The sequence below is a fragment of the Leguminivora glycinivorella genome, chromosome 1, assembly GCF_023078275.1.
Source record: "Leguminivora glycinivorella isolate SPB_JAAS2020 chromosome 1, LegGlyc_1.1, whole genome shotgun sequence".
Lineage (NCBI taxonomy): Eukaryota > Metazoa > Arthropoda > Insecta > Lepidoptera > Tortricidae > Leguminivora > Leguminivora glycinivorella.
The window spans coordinates 23,142,611-23,168,284 of NC_062971.1; the positions used below are offsets into that span (position 1 = coordinate 23,142,611).

The window sequence follows — 25,674 nt, forward strand, 5'->3', positions numbered from 1 at the left end:
GTTGTTTTTTATTATAGTAAGACCAACTAGGTATTCCATGCTAGGTACCTACGGAATTGCGAAAGGAAAATGTCATTGACATAGTTTTTGTTATTGTGAGTCTTATGACGGTAATAAAATTAAATGTCATCGTTTAGCACCAGTTACTGTTATTATTAATATGTAAAATACACATAAATCTAATAACGTTCAATTGTATAAAGAGCTGAAAGGACGTGTTTATAAGTACAAGCAGTATTTCCTTGTATTTGTGGCCTGACGAAGTGTGAAGATGTTCGTTGTGGGCTTCGCTGATGATCAGTCGGCCGGACGGTATAGGCTTGTCAGTTAGAAGTAAAAAATGACAGCGCCAAAGAACTGACACCCCATAGTCCGTAGGCGCCTTAAGACGATACAGGAGGGTCAATTCTCCAAACAAACGCTCTCGACTATTTCCTCCCTGGTTTTTGAAGATAGAGCAATGATTTTTTCAACACATATTGTTATTATTCTTATCTGTATCGAACCGTTTTGATTTTTTTGATATTCTGCTTTTTAAAGACGCTAGAGCCAACCAAAAAATTCCAAAAAACGGCCTTTTTCATTGTGGCGCAAAAAAGGTGTGATACTCAAGATTGGTAACAATTAGCCAAAAAAGCTAAACGGTCCGACACAGATTATTTCATTGTAATTCAGATTCTTAAATTTCGTTCCGATTGATTAAGTTTTGAAGGAGGAAACAGTCGAGAGCGGAACCTTGATTTTAAAGATTTATTTGAAATATCTTTTAACTGAGTTGTTCTTAAATGGACAATTTTTTTTCGATAAATCTAGTTAATAACACTTGTTTATTTTACTAAAATTCCCAAGTTGAAAGGGGGGCTCCTTTCCATTTTCGCTCCTGTATCCTCTTAAAGTTGGGTACCTATACGGGGCGGTGGGTGCAGTAAGGGTACCTAATATTCCACATCAATCCACTGTAGTTCGTGTACCTTGTGATTGAACATTACAAAATATTTCAGTTTAATAAGTTCAGTTTATTAATCTTGGGAAATAAGTAAAGTGTGGTGATTCCTGCTAACATAAATAAACAGGAAAACCGTACAGCATATAAATAAAAGGCAGCGTAAATCGTATACAACCATTCAATTGTACATAAAGGGATAGTGCTATATTTATGCCAAGTGGAATTTCCTCATTAACCACATGAAGATAAAAGTTAAGTTTGCCATAAAATTTAAGTACCTACCTATAATAAATTGATTGGTCCACATTACGATGTGGTGTCACGAAAACCTCACGCTGCCCGCTTCTTTGCTATCTCTGCTCTTTCTTTATGGCAAAGTATGATGAAGGCAGTAATTTCTTCTGCCTTGTTATTGAGTTACAACTACATGCAAGTCTTTGTTTAATACTAGCTTTTGCCCGTGGCTTCGCTCGCGTTAGAAAGAAACAAAAAGTAGCCTATGTCACTTTCCATCTCTTCAACTATCTCCACTAAAAAAATGACGTCAATTCGTCGCTCCGTTTTGCCGTGAAAGATGGACAAACAAACAGACACACACACTTTCCCATTTATAATACATATATATATATATTAGTAAGTACGGATGTGTCAATGTAAAGTTCTACTATACCTATGTGTTTGAAATGAAGATTATATTATTATTGAGATCCTGTTTTGTCCCAGCACTGAGCAAACAAACGCCTCATAGGTTTTCCAGTCTTCTCGTTCCTAGACATTCAGGCGACCCAAATACAAGTGAGTTAGAGCTCATTAACTAATTGAGTCAGCAATAATACTTAGTCATTTACTAAAATGTAATCAGTGAAATAAATATGCGCGTGATGCGTAATACAGGCGCGAGGCGTGTGTCATATGTTTATAATTTACATGTAGGTGTCTATTATCTCTTATTTAAAATACGTACTAAATTATACCAGGGGCCCATTTCTCGAAGCTACAAGTCACAATTTACAAGTCAATGTCTAATATGACAAGTTGAAAAGAGACTTCCGCTTGTAACTTGTAACTTTCAGTTTTGAGAAATGGGCCCCTGGTATAATTTGTTTCTGTTTTGTAACATGAGCAAAAATTAAACTGCCAGCTATCTCTCTCTCTCTCTCTCTCTCTCTCTTCTCCAATTGACCAACATTTTGTTCTGCAACTTTTAAAAATATCTTGTAGGTACATTAGTATTTTGATTCCAAGACACAAAGTAAGTATTGAGAGTTTTGTTTTGGTCGAAATATGACAAGCCACGTTGTATTATGGATATAGCGATATTTTAGTTAATGTTATGGATTTAAGACATTTTTTGAAACTAATTGCGTTGTTAGTTAATATAAAATCTAATTCGCATTGTAGGATTATAATGTAAGATTTTTTTGGTAAAACTATTGCATTTATCTCTTGCAAAATATAAATTTATTGGACAGTTCTTTTTGTGTTGCCTACGTGAAACGGGGGTAACCGATCTTTGTCTAGCTTACAAAACGAACACTTATTCCAGTTTCTCTTGAATAAAATGAGTTACGCTCGATTTTGTTGATAATCATATTTCTTAGATTCCAAACATCAAATTAAATACTTACTTATAAAATAAAATATGTACTCATTAAAAATTTTCCACAACATTTTAATCCCTATATGAAAATATTTATTTTATTGCATTCTTTGACCGACAATAGCAAACATATTACTATCTGGTAATTTTGGAATTACAACAAAAGATAAGACATTTTCTAGGGTAAAAGAAAATTTTACCGTAAAAATCCCATCTTAAAATCCATCATTTATTTATCTGGATCTGGCGTAGCTTTATTTGACGTTCATATGCGCATTGTAATATGCCTACTTGAAAAATAAATATTTCATTTTCGTTTTCATTTTCATTTTTTATACAAATAGGTATGAGTAAGTAAACAAAGTTTTTTTGATGTTGGACAGTATTAGCATGGTCTTGGCGACCCACATAATAATGAACCGGTTCAATTTCATAATCTTACTCTCTTATGTCACTAAAAAACAGCTGAGTGATAAACAAACACTTACCCAATCGTAACTTGTTAAATGAGAATGTGTTGATGGTGCACCTGATGTTTTTGAACTCTAACAACACTGATGTCCGGGGTATGAGGGGAGTCACATTATTGTTCCCCAGTTCACTCAAGGTCGACTCCGCCGCGGGTTTCATGGCGCTAACGGAACCGTCACTTTCACTAATTACTTGCGGCAGTCGGCGGGCACTTTAAACACTTTTCAACAGGTCCGCGTGTACCGGCCACGAGGCGTGGACTGGGGTAAAGCGTGGTGACGCCGCCGCCGCTCCGTATCAGTCGCCGTTGACCCGAGGGAATCTTCTAGGTTACGAACAAGTCCCAAGTTCAACACGGTAGTAATCCATTCTGTACGGATCTGTAAATAAAGGGAATATACCGTTACTTATTAGTAATTATCTAATTAACATGTGGTCGATAACGGGTGACCGCGATAATGTCACAGCAAGGCCGCTGTGCCTATAATATCCTATAAGTATAGTTACATTAACCTATTTTCACAAACGTTATTTTAACAGTCTTTTTATGGGTATGTTAGATAAGGCAGTGATCCTGATCACCTATACCTACAAATATAGGTAATGAATGTCCTCAATTAATACATAATAATATGTATGCTAATCGATACTACTAAATTAATATATATTTTTGAAGTGTTCACCTTTTTCCCACTCCGCCGAAAGCAGAATATTTATTATGGTACGAAGTACGTATGTACCCGTACCGGCTTTTATTATTTCGTACACTTTCGAATTGACATCGTACGACCGTACCTCCCTATACGATTTCGCCTTTGTTTGTATGAGTCATAAAACTCATGTGTATATTTAGTTATGTGAAGGATTCATGCACTTTCACATGTTTCTGTGTCATTGCAAAATAAGTACCTACTAACAACGAACTTCTTATACGTTCAACTTGGAAAACACGGCTGGCTAAGGACACCTCCCGGTATTTCGTTGTTATTTTACCTAAGCTAAAATTTTACGTGTATAAATTGTTACGCAATAACTTAAGTATTTTTTTATTTTTGTGCCGACTACGGCAAAGCAAAAGGAGTGTTTTGATTTCATTACCTATATTTGATCGGCTCCCACAGACCTTGTGATAAAACATACACTTGTTTTGATCCATTGCTGACGGCGCAACTAATTCTATGTAGGTATACAATACATACATAGTTTTTGGCGAGCCACTAGCCGCAAGATCTTAATTCGGGGCGAACTACTAGTGGTACTTATCTTACTTTTGCAAACAATTTACTGTTTACTATAAAGGAGTATAACTATTAAGTGAAACAAAGTTGGTTGTAATCGAACTATGTACATTTATTTGGCACAAAGGATATAATACTCCTGCTTTTAATGCACACAATATGACCGTCATTTATGTTTTCCCTGTTTTTAATAAACAAACCGTACAGACCTGTTTACAATTATAATTACCAAATACCAATACTCGAAATATTGCTCGACCGTTAACGTCCCGATGTCGCCTCTGACTAATCGTTCGTTCAAAACTTCAAATGAAGGGATCAGTCACGTGACGCGTCACGTGATCGATCAGTATAGATACTTTTTTACATGGGACTTAGCTTAAATAGACAAGAAAAACGTGATTATTAATTAAAACATTGTAAATATAAAATAATAACCTAACAGCTATTTGATATATACCTAAGTAGGATCTAGTATCAAGGTATTTATTCTGACTATTCAAGCTGCGGGTGGCGTAAGTTAATTAAGAGTTATACTAAAATTAAATGCATTTTTGTGTTTTTAGATACTTTTGCAAACTGGTTCTGGGTATTCTTAATTAGTGCTTACGAAAATGGGGACAGGTCCCTTCGCCTGATTCCGAGGTCCACTGTTCTCCGAAACATGTCGCGTGAGTTACTTAAAAATATAAAGTTACTTAAACCGTAAAATTAATTGAAACGGCACCGATTTGCGTCACATGTTATTTTAAAATTTTAGGTATGTATTTATAATACTTATAAAAAAGCATTTGGATTGTCAGTATTGCAATACTTAATGTCATATATAAGTGCATAATAATAAAGCAGTTATGGCTTACTGGGTCAACGCGGTAAAAGTGTCTCGACAGAGAGCGCAGTAGATACCCTACGGCAGATAAGAATGGTTAAAGAATGATATTATTTAATATCCTTACCTTCTGAGTTACACACAATGTTTTTCATCACATCTGAGAGAAAAATACAAAAAAAAAGTCATAAGGCAAAACCTTCAACGCAACGACGGCGCAAAGACCAGTAGTGTATCTTCATCTATATCAGATTATTCACATTAAATTCCATTGTTTTTGATAACAAACACTTTTTGAACGAAAACAAACACGAAAATCCTGTGCATATAAATTTAATGCAATGTTCAAAAAAGCATATAATTGAACTAAATTTTTACTTCTTTTTCATTCATTCATTCATTAATTTTGATCTGTTGTACTCTCCGTTGCTAGGCAACGGTGGGCGCCTCGCGCTGGCACGCGGTCAAGCGCGAGTCGAGAACATATTGTCAGATTGTAAATTACAACGATTTATCTGAGTTAAATTTACGAAATAAATGCAAAACACACTGAAATAATTCTAAAACATAAATAAATTGCATTTTTCATACCGTATAATATCTTTTGTAGCTTAATAGTCAAATTTTAGTTGTGCAACAAAAATCCTTGGCTGATTGAAACATCCTTTGCCTGAAGTATTGTACGGATTGTATTAATTTTTAAAACTAAATCCATTATTCCCTTGGGAATAAAATAGCAATATGCTTCAGTACACGTAGACGCAATGAGACCTTTAAACAGCAAATGTGATGAAAAATACTATATTAGGTAGGTACCGTGTCTGTTTTTGCAGTCATCAGAATGCTTTTTGGTATGGAGCATTCCGCAATTTTCTAATTTAACGTGAGCGAAGCCGCGGGCAAAAGCTAGTTACTTAATAAGTACATGCGGGCATTCAAAATGTTGGGATGGGAGCCAGTACAGTGGCGTCATTGACACCGTTGTGCTACGTTACTCGTACGCACGCATGCGAGCCAAGCGTGCTGTCTATGCGACATATCGTGCGAGCGATGCGTACTCATCAACAAATCTCATTTTAGCGTTCCACCAAGGAGCATCAAACGAGAATGTTCAGTCACAATTATAAAAAAATAAAAAACGTTTATTCTCAAAATAAACCCTTTTTCACAATGTTAAATCTTCTGCCAAACTGCAGGACAGTTTGTTGGCAGATGGGACTCCCTTACATAATGGAATGAATGAAATTTGAATGGTATTTGAAATATTGGATGGCATACATATAATGAGGTACATCAAAATCAGTTTCTGAATGTCTAGATTTTATTGTTTAAATTATGTCTCGTAATTGAATGAAAAATAATTCTAAAACAAATAAAAAAGTTAGGTCTCTTTGCAAATCTTCTGTTCTGCAAAAAAAATACAACGTATTGTAACTATCATTAAAAAGCTAAACTAATAGTTACTGTTTTTTGTTACCAAAATCACGAACCGCGATAAGATAGCGGTATAATATACAGTTATACATTCTACGGTGATAAACAAAAAATCGTCTGCATGTAGCTCCTATTATCTTTTGCTTCAATTATATTTTTTCTGCGTATGTACATAATAAAGTAAAAAGTTTCATCTGTTAAATTCACGCAGCCGGTTTAAAATTTGGAACTATTTTAAAGCGAATCGATGTGAGCGTCAGAATGGCGGGTGTACATCAAGCAATCCTGGTGTGGTATACGTCAGGAGTTAGTGCTAGCAATGTACCAAATGTGCGCCAAAATTCGAGCAATGTGCTCTTTAAACTCCAGAGATATTTAAGAAATTAATGACACCCGCCATTCTGACGTCAGGTTGGCGGGTGCACTTCCAGTTCTAGCTAGTGGCTGCCTACTCAAGAATAAAAGTACTGCCTAAGGTTAGTGCTCGCAATGTGCTTCCACATGTATGAAGCACAAACTAATTCAGAGAGTCGTTGAAGAGTAATATGCGATTGAATAAATATATTTATAAACGCCTGCTGAAATAAAATAGCAATGTTCATTGCCTGCAATGCAGCATTAACATGCAGGCGCTTTACACAAAAAAGTGATACACATACAATGATTACTGGATACTGCGAACTGGAACTGGAAGCACATTGCGAGCACTAACCTTAGGCAGTACTTTCACCCTTGAGTAGGCAGCGACTAGCTAGAACTGGAAGTACACCCGCCAACCTGACGTCAGAATGGCGGGTGTCATTAATTTCTTAAATATCTCTGGAGTTTAAAGAGCACATTGGTCGAATTTTGGCGCACATTTGGTACATTGCTAGCACTAACTGTTCTCCTGACGTTTACCACACCAGGATTGCTTGATGTACACCCGCCATTCTGACGCTCACGAATCGATATTTTACAATAAACTTACAACATACGGCTAGCTGAAAACAATGCAATCATGATTTATTTATTTTCCCCTCACTAGCTCGGAAACACGTGTTTTGTCCTTTAACACTTTCGAAACCGGGCTCTACGCGGCGCTACGACATTTTCGCTACATACGGGGAAACCCATGTAATCGGCTACGCTTCTACGAGCGGTGTACCCGACAGTCGGGTTCTTGGTAGCGAAAGTGTTAATACCAGCGGGTAAAAACGCATTTTATCCACTAGTGGGTAAAGTAATTTGACCTTGAATAAAGTCAAATTAACTGCTTTAAAATTGATAAAAGTAGGTGAATCTAGTAATGAAGATGATTTACCTCCTGTGTGGAACTACTGGAAGCAGTGATAAACGCATTTTTTGCGTTGTAGTTTCCTCGCTATAGTGAGGGGAAAAGTTTTGTGTTACACTCGGGTGCAAATGTATTTTACTTCTCGTGTGTTAAAAAACTCGCAAGTTCAGGATTCTATTCTCGAACCACTCGCTTTGCTCGTGGTTCAACTATAGAATCCTTTCACATGCTCGTTTTTCAATTGCACACTCGGCGTTAAAATACAACGTTGCCCCCTTGTATTACAAATAACTATTATCTATTCGTATGGCTTAATTGTTCAGTTGTTTATAAAGGTATATAGTATAAGTTTTGGACACATTAGATTACGTCATTATGCAGGGTGAACAAGTCCGCAGGGTTTCCACTGTATTTGCTGATAGGGCAGTGCTGATTAATAATATCGGGCGTTTCTTGTAACATTAGTAACCAAACTAACATGAGCAATACAATAAACAAAAAGACACTTATATTATCTTTTTTTAATACGCTTATACAGTTTATTCTATAAGTCAATGTGTTGCTAATTTTGTAAGCGTGACAACTGTGACAAGTAACGTCAAACAGATTGATGGCAATGACACCGTACATCATATTTCATTTGAAGGATGAAGCGAAAATCTAAATATTTGATGTGTTTTTTTAAGTTTTTCTAGTGAAAAAAAAATATGTTGAATTAATTTCATTTTAGGGTTCCGTAGGTAGGTACCAAATGTATTACAGAACATACCAGTGCAGTCTGCGTAATCGAATGCACAAACGCTCACAAAACGCTCACGATAATATATTTTTCGTAGATATCTGTCTCTATCGCTCTTGCTTATTGGCGTGGCAGAGGCAGACTACCTTTCTGCGGCGTTTCGATTTCGTTTCGCGTCGCAGAAATGCCATTCGGCTACGGGGCCTGATATAAATATGTGTTCAATATATTTGGGAAGGAAATAAAGAAAGTAGTAACTGTAGACAAGTTGGTTGTAACTCTAATAAACAAAAATATGGAAAAATACAGGCTATGAACAAACAAACAAACAAAATAAATTTTCTGCGAATGAACTCTGATGTGTACTTTAATAACAATCATAAGTTGATAATTACGTTTGCCTTTAAGTCTCACATCATTAGTTCATCAGAACAATTAAACAAACTAATATTTAGTTTCCATCACACTACTTTAGCCTTTTATGTATGATTCGTGCCAACAGTAATTTTTAACTACATCGGTTTTGTAGGGAATTTTGGGCATGTTCGTGTTTATTTTTTAACCCCGACGCAAAAACGACGGGGTGTTATAAGATTGACGTGTCTGTTTGTTTGTCTGTCTGTTTGTATGTGTGTGTGTGTGTCTGTCTGTGGCATCGTAGCTCCCGAACGGATGAACCGATTTAGATTTGTTTTTTTTTTGTTTGAAAGCTGAATTAGTCGGGAGTGTTCTTAGCCATGTTTCATGAAAATCGGTCCATTATATGTCGAGATTTTTTTTCAAAATTTATATTTTCAAATATGTGATCATATTTTGTAGGGAAGGTCATAAAAAGTAAAAGTTATTGGTAAAGGGTATAGCCGGGTAACCATAGTGAAACTGCCCTAAGCGAAAAAACTGATTTCCTTTTACTGGATTGTATACCTATGTATATGTAGTGCTTTCACCAAATATCAGGCTTCAAATGTATTAGATTTAAAAAAAAATGCAAAAAAGGAAAAACATTTTTATTTTATTTTAGCCAAAGTACTTATCCGATTTCTTTGTAATTTGGATATGTTGTATATACAATTAAGGTCAATTAAAAAAAAAATTATTGCGTTATGTCATGAAAAAAAAATGAAAAAAAAAATTGAGTTGAAAAAAAAAAAAAGAAAAATAATACTTGCGAGATAGCGACAGTTACTAAATTTACATTTTTTATGTATAATTTAATAATGTTTAACATATATTTTTTTCAAAAATAAAAATCGGGATTAACAGTGTGAAAAAATTGGATTTGTGACATTCCATATGTACATTGTTTTCATTCAAAATAACTTGTACGTGATTCCACTAGAACGTTTTATTCCCAACGTATTTTGAATTTAGAACGCGAGTAATTAAATTACTATTAATACTGAGTGCGGGGTTAATACGTCCATAGGGATAAATGGAAAAACGGCCCCTACGCTACCGTTATCTTTAGCGGTCGGGAGTTTTGAAAATAGCTTTTTGAAAGCTTCGTTTTTATTTATCAAAGAAACAGACATCTTTCGATAATTAGCACTCAGTACTAGTCGTGCCTATTTGCCCGTTCCCGCCTTTTTTTTTTTTAATCATTCGAATGTCGTACGCCCAGCCGCATACAGCCAAGGAGTTTATGGTTCGCTCTCAGTTTAATTATATTACTCGCGCTCTAAATTCAAAATTCGTTGGGAATAAAACGTTCTAGTGGAATCACGTACAAGTTATTTTGGATGAAAACAATGTATGGGATGTCACAAATCTGATTTTTTCACACTGTTAATCCCGATTTTTATTTTTGAAAAAAATATATGTTAAACATCATTAAATTATACATAAAATATGTAAATTTGGTAACTGTCGCTATCTCGCAAGTATTATTTTTCTTTTTTTTTCAATTTTCAACTCAATTTTTTTTCTTTTTTTTTCGTGACATAACGCAATAATTTTTTTTTTAGAAATTTACCTTAATTGTATATACAACATATCCAAATTACAAAGAAATCGGATAAGTACTTTGGCTAAAATAAAATAAAAATGTTTTTCCTTTTTTTGCATTTTTTTTTAAATCTAATACATTTGAGGCCTGATATTTGGTGAAAGCACTACATATACATAGGTATACAATCCAATAAAAGGAAATCAGTTTTTTCGCTTAGGGCAGTTTCACTATGGTTACCCTTTGGTTAATTTGTACTTTTTTTGTAAAACCTCATTTTCGCAACTTGTCGCCAGTGTCCGAGGTGTGACTTAACACTAACGGTACGTTCCCGTGACATTTGAAACTTGTAATTTTTCAATATGTTTTAGTCTTGTCTAGTTGCAAGCGTCAATGGGCTACGGTGCCTGACTACCATCAGGCGGACCGCATGCTGGTTTACCAGCATAAATGTGGTATAAAAAAAGAGTCTTAAGACAATAAGTTGTTAGTCTGATGTATATGATTTTTTTTCGGTTCACTAATGTCTTGCAGAAACTTTTTTCGCATTTATTTGATATCTTGGCAAAAGTCACGTTTGGCAGAAACACCTTACGCAAAATATGCTTTGGCATAAATCATTTCGCAGATTTTTATATTACCGAATGGTATATTGGCATAGGTAATATTAATGAGCATAAGGTCAGTGCATGCAAGACCGGCATAGTTTATTTGAAATAAAGTTTGAGTGGATAAAACTCTATAATTAATGTAGTCTGCCGTAATGCGCATGGTCCTATGGGGTAGCAAATATTATATTTTACAAAGCTTTTATAATATTTTGGCGAAATATGGTAATTTTAAGTGATAAAAATCACATTTTTTAAGGCTCGGCGGGTTGACCGTCCCCCCGCGGTGAGCACGGGAAGACCGTCTATACCTTGTACTTTTGGCTGTTGAAAAAAGTGTAAACAAACCGGAACCGTCAAATTTGACAGATCCAGGGGTAGTGAACCTTTTAAGGCCAGATCGAAGAAAACAATTGTAGGTGGCTACTTACTTGGTACTTTTTATTTATGGTGAGGCAATTTTAATGATTATAAACGCATAAATGGTAAGTAAGGTGAGAGTTACAATGCGATTCCTTGTATTTTTAGGTATTTAAAAAACTGTGAACAAACCGTCAAATAGTTGTTTATCAGATAACGGTTGGTTCCTGTTAAAATTTTCGTATGTAAAAATAATTGAGCTCACTACTATAGTCCGTTCCATTCCAAAAACATATACTTTCGCTTAATTTTACCAAATACACATGTACAAGACAAAACGAGTGTAAGTACAAGTTTATAATGGGTCACAAGCGCACATTGCTAATGTAATGTGAAACCAGAAAACTGGAGAAGATGCGAAGAACATGTTATCAAGGAAGAGCAGAAAATGAAAGAGTTAGGCAACATGATTGACGATTTGGCCGAAAGAATAATAATAAATGTGACAGATCATCTTCGTCTTCATCTTCATCGTCGTCATCGTCCTCATCAGAATAAAATAACGTATATATAAAGTATTGCGTTTTACTTAAAAATATACATATGTTTTCATCATTAAACACATAGAATAGAACGAAATATTTTTATTTTATTTATTTATTTCATATTATTTTATGCACAGATAATCTAATTTTATTTCTATTGCCTTTTTATATTTCTCTGGTCTTTCATCAAAATTTAGTGTGGTACCTATAAATATTACTGAATCAACTAAACTACCATCTAGTATAAAAAATACATAAATATAACAATCATCATCTCATACGGAGAAACGAAAGCTCGAAAACACAAATATCAAATTTGTAACAGATGATGATGATGATTGATAACAAGCAATGGAAAATGTCAAACAGATAAAATTAAAAATCGCGTAAGGTCTAGTACCTTTCTATTTTAGTAGTGTTTCACCCAGATTAAAATGCAACCAAGAGTTTTAAACCTCTGCAAAATTGGGTACTTTTTGGTTGATGATTCCCTGAAGAAAATAATAATATTAATTAAATGTAATGACGATATGTTTGTATTTATGAAGGTGTATTATGTTTCGTCAAATTAAACGAAATTAAGTACATGTTAGTGGAATGAAATGGAAAATAGTAGTGAGCTCAATTTATTTTTAAATAGTGAAAAAAATTCAGGAACCAAACGTTACCTAATAAACAACCCTCAAATTTGACAGCTCCGGTTTGTTTACACTTTTTTCAACAGCCAGAAGTACAAGGTATAGTGCTTGTTGTCCCGTAATTTCTAGACGAAACTAGGTTCCAAAACCATGATCGTTGTTATTTTACGTAATAACAGGGCAGAATGTGCTAGATAATTAATAAAATAACGTTGAAATTTTAAACATAGAAGCATTTTTCCATTTATAAGGCAAGACCGTAGATGGGGTTCATAACCTTTTCTTTTCAGGTCCAATTTAGTCACGATATTACAGGCTCATATAAATCCAACTACTTATTTGTTTTTGAAACTTGGTTATTAAATAAAGGTAATAGGATATTAGGTACGTGAAATAGTTTGGTAAAATTTCTTAGCAATGTCCCAGACATTATCAAATATGTTTTCAGGGGTGCTGATTTCAAAATTAATGACCAATTTGGAATCTGATATTACTGACTATCACTTTGACACAAAAGTCGTCATGGTTGTCGCCAAATAAGTTTTCGGAGGTGCTGATTTCAAAATTAATAAACAATCTGGAATCTGACATTGCTGACTGTCACTTCGACGCAAAAGTCGTAATGGGTGTCGTCAGATAGGTTTTCGGGGGTACTGATTCCAAAATTAATGACTAATTTGAAATCTGACATTGCTGACTGTCACTTTGACACAAAAGTCGTCTGGTGTGTCGTCAAATAAGTTTGCGGGGGTGCTGATTCCTTTAGAATTTGATATAGTTGACTGTCACATTGAATTAAAAGTTTTCATGGGTGTCATCAAACAGTTTTTTGGCTGTAATGGTTATTGGAATGAGCACCCTCGAGAACCTGTTTGACCACACCCATGACCACTTTTGTGTCAAAGTTACAGTCATCAGCAATGTCAGATTCCAAAGTGGTGTTTAATTTTTAAATCAGCACTCCCGAAAACATATTTGATGACACCCATGACCACTTTTGTGTCAAATTGACAGTCAGCAATGTCAATTAAGGGTCGGGTAGCCGTAAAATAGTCGGTCAAAACCGTTTTAAGGGTACCTATACGGTCCCTGTTGGGTAATGCTGATTATAAAAATAATGACCAACTTGAAACCCTACTCTCTTTTGAAATATTTGTCGCCGCATTTTGCACACTCTACATAACAAAAATAATAAAAAACGGGTAGAACTTATGATAATTCTACCAACTTAAATATGATGATGAATAATGCAGTGTAGGCTTACTTCTGTTTACCTCTTATCATTCTTCACAACCATGTCACATATATTTTATTTTTACTTAATACTTTCGAATGATTTTAGTAACACCATACGAATCATTACCAAAACTGTATTTCGAAGTTAAAATCAAAAACGGTACAACTACCATAAGCCAAAAACGTACTTATATATTGATATCGTTTACACTCGACTTATTTCCAATAAAGCCTAAAAAAGGTTGGCAACTCCTTGTTTATCGTGTCTTGCCTTTCTCTTTTATGCCGGACTTTCTGAGTAGGCACAATTTCTAAGTTACATATTTCAGAACATAAAACTAGAAATTGAGCGCGTTTTGAGTAGATTAATAGTACTAGTCAGAAAGAACGGTTATTAAATGACTACGTTACATATAAAATATACAAATATTCCGACTGCTTCTATTTTATTTTAATTTTTTGCGGAACCATGTTGAACTCGGTGTTCGAGCTCGAAACACAAATCAAGATTATTGTTAACTAGTGTTCGTCCTAGGGATATGTATTGAAGACCAATGGCTTGAGGATGAAAAACTGGTATATCTTCGGAGGTGTGAGAGGCGTAGATATATAAACACAAAAGTTATAGTCAATAGACGGTCTTTCCGGGTAGACGGTCTTCCCCACACTGACCTTCATAGTCTTCTAGTCGAATAGTACTATCGCAGATAATATTTGTGCATAATAATTTAGGCGACATAGTTGTTGCTTCTCCTTTCAATTTGGTTGTTGATAGCGAGTCCGACGTATTACGAGTGCAAGATACCTAACACTACTCCTCGCTTCGCTAGCTCTGGGACAGTATTTCCTTTTTATAGCGTGTCAGAATCTTGCTCTTGTAATAGTATGCTATATGATTATTATAGTATATAAAATTATGCTAAATCCAATTCGACTAAAGTAATGTTCTGCAGAACAATATCCTGCCGAGTGTGTCGTATGCGTGGTAGTAATAATGCCAACTATTTTTTTTGAAAAATTAACATTCGACCCAAAGTGTTTGCGAAACATGTTATGCGAAGTGTGTTTCTGACCAAAATTATTCTGCTAGATGAGGGTAACCCTGTATTTTTACTTGTACCTATATGAATAACAAGTTTTGATTCGGATTGCCACAGTAGCAGCGAGGGTGAAAATACCACAGGAAGTGTCAAAATCAACATCGATGTACCGGATAGTAGACATTCTTGCAACAATGTAGTCGGTTAGGTAGATACCTAAGGGAACATTTTATATTAAACGCCTTGTAATTCATAATTCATAATTCATAATTTACTGCATAATAATTATGTGGTACAAAACAGGTGTTACAATAAGGTAGGTTCACACATGAACCCTGTTAGGGCACAGCAAGTATTCCTTAAAACTAAATTACAACTAATTAGGAAGTGCAGGTACGAGTATATTCATAAATTAAAGTTATTTTTTCGCATTTTACCACTTATGTTTAATTAAAGCATAAGGCTAAGAGCTGGATTAATATAATTTTGGTACATTTATAATTGTATTATATTTGATAATTATTTATTAACCAACTTCAAAAAAAGGAGGAGGTTCTCAATTCGACTGATTTTTTAAATCTACAATTATTATTGATAATATTTTAAACTATTTATATTTAATTTCTCATGTGAGTAACTTTAATAAATTCGCAAGCCCTAAGTAGGTATGTAATTAAATTGTTGTTAGTAACACCTCTAGTATACATTTTCAATCTACGAGATGAGGCTACCATCAGACAAATATGACAATGTGTATTGGTAAAGCTAGTATAGGTATATAACTTGCATTTTTCCCTAGCTTGGTTCATATCTGCATAATCTATTCCTACCTACTATTGCAAGTATCATACGTAGGTAAAAATCTATTGGCGATTATATTAAAGTGCCTTCCGTAAGAACTGATGAAGAGTGATCCTTGTGACGTTAGTGCTGCATTATCATATTACTTACTATGGTCTCATACGAATCCGGTTTTCCGTTTTAAACTTGCAGAGCGAATAAAGAAACGTATCGATTTCCAACTGCAGGTACAGGTTTTGATACTAAATTTTTTTTATTTCGGTTCTAGGTGATATATTTTACATTACAAGGTTTATAAAATATATCTACAACTAGCCAGACCGATGAAGGTTGCGTTAACAATGAACAATCGCTTAATCGTTCATTACCCGCCGACATGAACCATGGCCGCTGTGATGCAGTCGAGTACCATTTATTACTGAACGGTTATTTTCCTGAAGTTGCGGCAATCGGTTCTTTCATATGTATATGTAATTAGATGTTATCGACAATTCTTCGATGATCGTTGGTGATGATGCTTAACCAATTAAAGAAAATGTGTGGCCTGTTGTGCTAGTCCGCTACCTACTGTGTACGCTAGAGAATCTTCACATTGGACATGGCTAAAAGGACTCGGATGACCTTTGAAGAAAAATAGCTGCAAGTATAATTTTATAAAATATTTTTTTACTATCTACAACAAAAAAATGCACACTTATTTACATTTTGTTTATATTGTAAAGGGTTAAGTTACTCTACTTCGTTTGAACTATCTACTATATATAAATGTAAAATTTAGCTGGCACTCGTACTGCATTAAACATTTTTAACCCCCGACGCAAAAACGAAGGGGTGTTATAAGTTTGACGTGTCTGTCTGTCTGTCTGTCTGTCTGTCTGTCTGTCTGTCTGTCTGTCTGTCTGTCTGTCTGTCCGTCTGTCTGTCTGTTTGTCTGTGTGTGTGTCTGTCTGTGGCATCGTAACTCCCGAACGGATGAACCGATTTTGATTTATTTTTTTTTGTCTGAAAGCTGAGTTAGTCGGGAGTGTTCTTAGCCATGTTTCATGAAAATCGGTCCACTATGTCGCGGTCGGGGGTTTTTCAAAATTTTAATTTTGTGGTTAGGTTATGTTATCTAAGATACGCATACGAATTGGTCACCTCGAATACAGTGATAAATACGATATTTTCTTCAAAGTAGTGCCTTCAAAGCAGTTTTAAGTTTGTCAAATAAAAATTTTCATAAGTATGAGGTACGAAATGTAGAAACCTAAGGCATAATACTGGGCAAACACCTCTGCGGCCCACGTGTTTGCAAACACGTGCCAAGTGGATTGAATGACATTATAGAACCATTTGCTTCTGTTAGCGCTATGCTATTTCTTATGCAAATAAAACGTGTGCGTGACGAATTATAGCTAAGATTTAACATCGATGTCTTATAAGGGGGATGCCTTTATGCAGAAAATTTATAAATACATTTAGATAGGGACTTAAAATAAAACTATCGGAAAAATGAATACATAGCGAGTTTAAACTCTGCATCGCCATCGCGATGTATTACTTTTAGCGTCGTTACGTGCATGAGTTTCTTGACCAATCGTTATTTCATAAACATAATTGTAAGATTCTCGTTGACCTCTTTTTTCATGGCCTGGTGACCAATTGAGGGAAATGTCAATGTCTCGGTGTATTTTAATTGACAATCTTGGTGTATCAAAAAAATTTATAGTTGATAGTAATAACATGCTCTCTTGAAATGGATTTTCTCGTTCCCTTTAATAAATAAGTAAGTACCTAAATACGACATTGTCAATTATTATTATGTATTAGCTCGTGTAAAATATTTATCATAGTGCATATATTATGTTAATTTTGTTCCACATATATTATGTTTATTTGATTCGTATCGATAAGGTCCCTCGGATAAGGGCTTTGATTGCTAACTGAACCATATTTTACAGAATAATGTGAAAAGTGTTACGCCGTTGCTTGCGTGGGCGACGGTCGCGCGATGGTCGCGCGACGGCGACGTGACGCATACGAAATCAAACCTTATCGATATGGAAGTATGAGACGCGACGGCGACGGTCGCGCGACCGTTGCCCACGCAAGACACGGCGTTAGTGCTTTTCACAATTTCGCTCTCTCAACCTACGGCACTTGAAAACCTCATTAAACATCAACATCATTGTACGCAACACTTCAATCAGTCTATTCTTACCAACGTCTCAGTTCAGTGACAAATTGATATATATTGTCATTAATTTATTGTAGGTACCTACGTTTTTTTCTTGCATGAGCAAAAAATTAAGTAGCTCTGAATTATATTTTAACAATATTGAAAATAATTTAGTGTACTTTACATACGTATGTTAGAAGCGCTGGTAGCCTAGCGGTAAGAAGCGCTGGTAGCCTAGCGGTAAGTACCTGCGACTTTCGTTCCGAAGGTCGCGGGTTCGAACCCCGGCTCGTACCAATGAGTTTTTCGGAGCTTATGTGCGAAATGTAATTTGATATTTGCCAGTTGTTTTTCGGTGAAGGAAAACATCGTGAGGAAACCGGACTAATTCCAATAAGGCTTAGTTACCCTTCGGGTTGGAAGGTCAGATGGCAGTCGCTTTCGTAAAACTAGTGCCTACGCCAAATCTTGGGATTAGTTGTCGCAGCGGACCCCAGGCTCCCATGAGGATGCCGGGATAACGCAAGGAGGATGATGACGTATGTTAACGAAAAAAATGAACCCATTCGTACATGAAAATTAACTTTTGTAAGTTTTTTTTATATGTATAATACAAACTTCATTGGAATACTTGTTAACCTATGTATTTACTAAGTTTCGTTCCTACCTAAGATTTAATTTTATTGACTTTCCTCTAGGTATGGTACTTAGTTCACTGTTCTTTATCATTAAGATGTCGTCAGGTTAACTGGAAGAGATTCCTTATTGTGATATGTTCACCTCTATAGGCAGTACAATCTTGTGCCATATTTGCGTAAATATGGGTGTTCAATGCAATAAATAGTTTAGGTACCTACATAATTGGTGCATGGTGACATCTGGCAGCTGCCACTATTGACCGATTTAAAATTTTCGCTTTGCGTAATAGCAAATTTTATTTACACACGAAACAGCAATAAAAACAAATCGTATTTTCCTTTATGTGCATTTAATTAAAAAACCGTCGCGCGGCGGCGAGATCGATCGAGTTACGCCTATATAAACTGAAAATATTGAATGTGAAACTATGAAAACAAACATGACAAAATGAAGTCATAAGTGAAAATGGCTGCACTTACGTAAATTATTTCGACATACACAACACACACATCCGAGCTGACCTCTGTTACTCAGTCAGAAGAAAGTTTGAGTTCGCGATGTTACAGACGCAGCTGTTTCTGAGAGCAGCGAGCGAAACGCCCTCTTCGAACGAAGCACTAGGGGCTACTGACGACTGATGGATATCCAATATCCATGCAGCCAGGCAGACTTTGTCGATGCATTTACGAGTCCATACGTAGCCCAATCAACGAGAGTAAAAAGATGAATCCATGCGGTACGTATTAGGGGATATTATTATGTTTTCTAAAAATAATTTTAATCACTACTTAAGAGGAATTGGAGAATCGGTCGAGAAAATATAATGGGTTGGAGGAATTGGGAATCGGATATTGGATACTGTTGAAAATTAGATTAGATTTTATTTAAGTACATCATATAGAAAATCATGTTATTTTCACTTAAAAATATCACAGATTCACAAAAAGATTTTTAAACGTATTATAATAAAAAATAAAACTAAAAACAATTTAAAGCAAAAACAATACTCACTTAAATAAGTAAATCAATAATAATGTAACGGTAAATACAATTGATTCCACGGGGACTTCACGACCCTCAGCATTGAGCATACCGACGCCAGCAGGAGAAGGAAACCAAAAAATACATCAGTTTAACCAATTTAACAAATTAAAAAAAGTTGTGAGGGCGTGTTTCGCATTGTGCTCCGTTTTTTACAATATGCTATTTTTTGATGACATTAACTGACACCTGTCTTTCATTCATATTTTTTTATACATAATTATGTTTAGTAAGAAATCTGAATATCGTTATACTCAATCATTATTCATTGACACCATTGTAATAAGCAAAATAATTCTATAAATTTCAAGTAGTATGTATTCCTAATGAAAACCTTGTCTTTAGTTTTTTTTTATTTTATTACAAATAAATATCCTTGTCTGAGAATAAAATTTCTTTTCAGGAAACAAAATAGTACATTACGATACAAGTGCGAAAAAGGGAGGCGGAGGGCCATCTGTAACTGAAAAACCTCGTACGGTACACGTGCGAAAAGGAAATTCGTAACTCGTATCGATTTAAAACACTCGCTTCGGTCGTGTTTTAATTTATCGCCACTCGTTTTGAACTTCCTTTTTGCCGCACTTGTATCATAATGTACTAATTATAACCTTTTTAGCGTTGCTTGAAATTAGACCAATCTTTGTAAAATTGTTATTTTTTTTTATTATGCCATTAATAAAATTGCTGACTGAAAACAGAATGGAATCAGCGACGTCTTCATCTTACGTGGCTAATGCCTTCTAGGCCATCCGGTCGTGTCGCGGTACCAGTTTCTATTTTCTCGTGTAGGTAGGTAATAGGTAAGTATTTACATGTATGTATGTGTATACTTTCAAAAGCGATGACACCTTTGACCGACTCTAAAGGGCGAGCGGTAGGTAGGTCGTGCTTGCACAACTTTAACGAGTCTCTTACGGGTTAACGACTCACCGTTAAATCGGATATCCCATAGGTACATTACAGGCGCCATCTTGGATTTTTTCTATTAAAATCCTTCCGACATCCGACATTTTGTTATTTCCAGTACCTGGGCGGTTCTATTTCATTATATCGCGTCTTTAGATTAAAAAAAACTTATAAACACAAAAGAAAAAAAAACTTTGTTTCTGGCCGGGATTCGAACCTAGACACCAGCGACGTGCCTGCGATTTTTAGACCGACCCTCTTACGACGGAACTACGCGCCGCCGATGCTCGGCCGACGAAATTAGCGACCATATTTTGCGTTTGCTAGTGCGAAAAAAAACGCATGAAAATTCGAAGATTTTTCACCCCCGAAAACCCCCACATAACAAATTCCAGCGAAATCGTTAGACTGGTTTCCGAGATCGTCGGTATATATAAATAAATAAACAAGAATTGCTCGTTAAAAGGTATAAGAGGTATCGGCTGAATGATAGACTATAGCCAACACGTATATGTAATGTTGTTGTACACGTGATAGCATTGATTGTGATAAATGGTCGTGCGCGATTTTATTTTGCCAATTGAGCTCAAATTGATTGTACAATTGAAAGTTTACCAAATGAAATTGAGGTTTATGTAAGTAGGGATACTTCACTTTTCTTTATTTTTCTCCGCTATACAGCCGGCTGACGATTGTTTTTCTTTATAATAACTGCCAATTTGCTAAACTATCGTTTGACAAAGTATAAAACTGAATAATTTTTTACGTATTTCCTGGCCGCCATTCCCATTCCAATCAACCTACGAAGTGACAGTGGCAGCTGACTTTTACTAAGGTACCTACATTATTTAAAAGTTAGCTCTCTACTTACTATTGTTTAATTAAACCATCAGAGTTTGTTCCATATTTGGTCTTGAGAAAATTAGTCACAAAAAACACCCAATTTTGTAGACGACTGACCACTAGATTCACTAAGTAGTATCAGACGATGTAAAACGTGAAACCCGAAAAATTTTAAGCAAGCATTTCTGACGCATAAGCAAGTAAAAAAATATTGTATGAATCCGATCCGAATGTATTCGTAAATGTAAAGTAAATAAATGTTATTCGTAAAACTGACGCCACTTTTTTCTTGAAACTTATTTTTTGCAATGTTGACACCCTTTGACATCTATCAGTGAGGATAGTAAGATTATACGCCAAAATGACATCATCGCCGTCAAAAAAGCACTCTGTACCAAGAAATTATAATGAGATGTTTATTTTTTAAATTGTAATAACTAAAAAAGACGAAATCAGGAATTTATCAGGAATACACTGTTGAAATTATTCGGTTTCCTCATGACACACCGTTTATGGAACGAGCAACGATAATTTTGTTTATCGATATAGGAAGTCCCTATCTGTCAAGATTATGTGCGCCACAGATTCCTATGTCTGAGTTTATTGATTGATTCCGTAATTATATTATTCTTATCTACAAAAAAATGCTTTCATATAGGTTTAGAGTTGTATTCCTGATGGAATAATTTCAATTTGTTCAAGTGTCAATATAGTTTCATGTAAAACAGAAGTTGCTGCTGTCATGTGGATTTGAAATGTTCTATTTAACAAAGTGTTGATATTTATTATGTTTAAAATAATAATAGTGATAACTGATTAGGAAGTAGATTTTTCGTGGGTCATTTACGTCATAACCTGATTGACAAACGTCAAGATTATGAACTTTGGTTAGTGTTACTCACTTAACAACCAAATATCTATAACCAAATATCCAAATATATTTGCCCTCAACATAACGACTACATGCATACCTAGTTTGGCACAATAAATAAAGAATAGCAATTGGCAATGTTTCTTGAGAGTTAAAAGGATATTATATATTATAAATCCTATATTATATATCCCTTAAAGGGATAAGTTCGCCTTTGTATATAACCGTTATAATTATTCACTGTACTTGTAATTTGTTCTGTACAATAAAGTGTTTACTACTACTACTACTACTACTACTACTACTACTACTATTACTACTACTACTACTAAAAGTTACTTTTGTCACTTTCACTTACGTATGCGCTCCACCATTTTCAAATTTGGTAGACTTGTAGTAAGTATGTAGGTCGTAGACTGCAGTCAACAGGGAAGCTTTAGGGCAGTTATGAGAGCCATGGCTCTCAGACTTGTTTTCTAGTCAAGTGAAAACGGCTATCTCAGTTCGCCGATCTAAAGAAAATATATTTGCTTTCCAGATAAGTTACGTTAAAATGTAATCAAATAATAGTCCAAACTAACTGTTTTCATGTTTTGTAATGTTATTTTTTGTTAATACCACGTCGGTGTCAAACAGGTATACGGCCCGCCTGATGGAAAGCGGTCACCGTAACCTATGGACGCCTGCTACTCAAGAGGTGTCACATGCGCGTTGCCGACCCATTAGAAACTTGTACACTCCTTATCCTTGTTATTTCTCAAACTTATTATTTGAAAACTATTACATAGGTTGGTATCAACTATAGACAGAATCGGCACATGTGTTTTAAGGTTACATGATATCAGCGGATAAAAAAAGTTGCTGCTGTCACTATGTTACCTTGTGAATAAGATTTTGGTATTTTCCCAATTCTGCCACTTCTCTTCTCGCACCATTAATACATCTCTGTTTAGTCCTACGGTTGACGCAGATAATGCCTTTAGGTAATGCCTATTCTGTAGTTCGCCATTTGTACATTTTTGTATTTTGTGCTAAAAGATTTAAACAAATAAATGTACAATGTTAAGAAAACCTATTATGCACAATCGTTTTACTTAGATAGGTATACATACAGTCGGTTTTGGAGGTCTTTGGATGAAGGATACAACCCGAGCTATTCTATAGGCTGACTCATCCTTGACGAAATATTGCAGCGATATTACACCATAAAAAAAATCTATTTGCTGACAACTTTCTATGAATAGTACACCTGAACCCATACTAATATTATAAATGGGAAAGTGTGCGTGTCTGTTTGTTTGTGCGTCTTTCACGGCAAAACGGAGCGACGAATTGACATGATTTTTTAAGTGGAGATAGTTGAAGGGATGGAGAGTAAACATATCGTCACTACTTTGAAAAAAACTCGTATCTCACGCTGCTCCTCAAAGTTAAAACGCAGTAAGTCTATATGCATTTCATACATACCTACTACAATTTTCTTTTCATTGACAGACGAAGATACAAGTTTTTTTTAAAGTAGTCACGATATGCTACTTTTTGTCTCTTTTTAACGTGAGCGAAGCCGCGGGAAAAGGCTAGTAATATAATAAAAACTTGAAGGACTTCCCGCAATTCCCAATTCCTATGAGTGAATTATCTGTTTTAAGCTACTTTTCGTTGCACAATGTTCAACTAAGTAACAGGTAGGTAGGTCACCTTAGGGAATCGGGAAGTTATACAACAGCCACTAACTGCTGTAACTTGTAGCTTGTTTCGATAAGAAACTTCTGGAATCCTATTTGACCTTTATTAAAGTTTACTGATTGAGGTAAGATTTTTTTATGTTTTATACTCGAAGGAGATAGTACAGTCCCTCTGTCAGCGTTTGCTAGTTAATAGCTCAATACTTGTAATGACATGACAATATACTTATGTATAAAAATAGTATAGAGAAAGAGTCCCAGATTGTGGAGCAATAGGTACTTTTACACTAAGTATCTAACTAAACTGCCAATAAAATTATAAATATGTATGTAAATCATATATCATATGTGACAAATTGAATACGGTGTTAAAACTTTGCACGTGAAAACTGTGTTTAAATGTGAGTTGTACAGTCGAGGTCAAAAATACCTTTTCATCACACCCGCACTTTAAATGTGCTATTGCACGCAAGCGGTGCGTGAGTTATAGAAAAATCGTTCTCCCAAGGGAATAATGAAATTTCTTGTACCGTACTTAACTTTTTTACATCTATTTACATAATTTTTACATTGCGAGTGTGATGAAAAACATTGTGTGTAACTCGGGGAGTATGAATATTACAAACTCGAGTCTTTAAATCGCTCCGGCAAGCCGTCGCGATTTAACTTACTCTCGTTAGTATTATTCAACTTCCTCCCTTGTTGCACAATGTACTATTACAGTTGAGTGTTACAAAAATACCTTTACATTTAAATAATTTTACACACTGCATGACAAAAATATGCTTCCAACAAACATGACAGATTCATCTTTTCACTTATCGCACCAAAGTTCAGTTTACAATCTGTCTTCCATAGAAACATTGTCACAAATTGTGACATAATAGGTTTACATTGCATGTTACAGAATAAGATTTCCTGTGAATGTGCCGTAAATATGTTTACATTTGCAGTAGCATTATAAACTTTACGTTCTTGCTTACTTTTCGTTTACTTACACCCTATTGCTACATAAATATCTTTATAGATTTCATTGGGATTTGATTCTTAATTTGAATAATGACAATCACCGAAAACAGTACCATACTGTCAAATAACCTATCTCTTTCATTCGTCGTGTTTGGCCTAGTTATTATCCTCTCGATGAGTTATTGATAATTGTGCAAAAAAGTACAGTTTGCAATAAAAGCCTGTACAGTCAGCGTCATAACCTTGGCAGCATTGGAAGTAGCAGAGTTGGGTAAAAAAGGAATCGACTAACGATTAACGATTAAAATAAGACGATTATTTAGTTTTAATCGATTGGAAAGGACAATTAATTAGTTGTAATCGAAGATCTTCGATTAACGTTAATCGTGAATAAATTAATCGTCGACTAATTTTGACGATTTATTTTTTTAATCGACTAATTAGTCGAATAAAAAGTAAATCGATTAATACCTATCTCTGATCCAGGCATGGCCTTTAATATTTCATATACTTACAGGATGTAAATCTAATACGGGCGATTAAACAAACCGCTTATGTTGACCATTTCAAGTAGCTACATACGCTGCCTTGCGTAGACGGCGGCGACCGCGCGGTAGCGATACATAGTGAGGTCTCTCCTCACTCTTACTACCACGAATTTCAATAACGATAGTGCTATCTCTGTCACTCTTTACTGTATGCGCGAAGTGCACATACCACGAGTATAGGTTTTCGGGGGTGCTGATTTCAAAATTAATGACCAATTTGGAATCTGATATTGCTGACTGTCACTTTGATACAAAAGTGTGTATGTGATCTCGATAAGAGCGTGAGAGAAAGGGGGAAAACC

General features: G+C 35.1%; 1 protein-coding gene across 1 annotated transcript in view; it reads right to left on the minus strand.

Moving 5' to 3' along the window:
• Positions 1-19,137, minus strand: part of LOC125233346 (ATP-binding cassette sub-family G member 1-like) — a 59,845-nt gene extending 40,708 nt beyond the window's left edge. The window contains exons 1-2 of the mRNA XM_048139330.1: positions 18,986-19,137; positions 3,035-3,397 (exon numbers count right to left, since the gene is read on the minus strand). Coding sequence (XP_047995287.1) covers positions 3,035-3,176 — 142 coding nt within the window. The 5' untranslated portion in view covers positions 3,177-3,397; positions 18,986-19,137. The remainder of the gene's footprint in view (positions 1-3,034; positions 3,398-18,985) is intronic.
• Between the last annotated feature and the right edge of the window lie 6,537 nt (positions 19,138-25,674).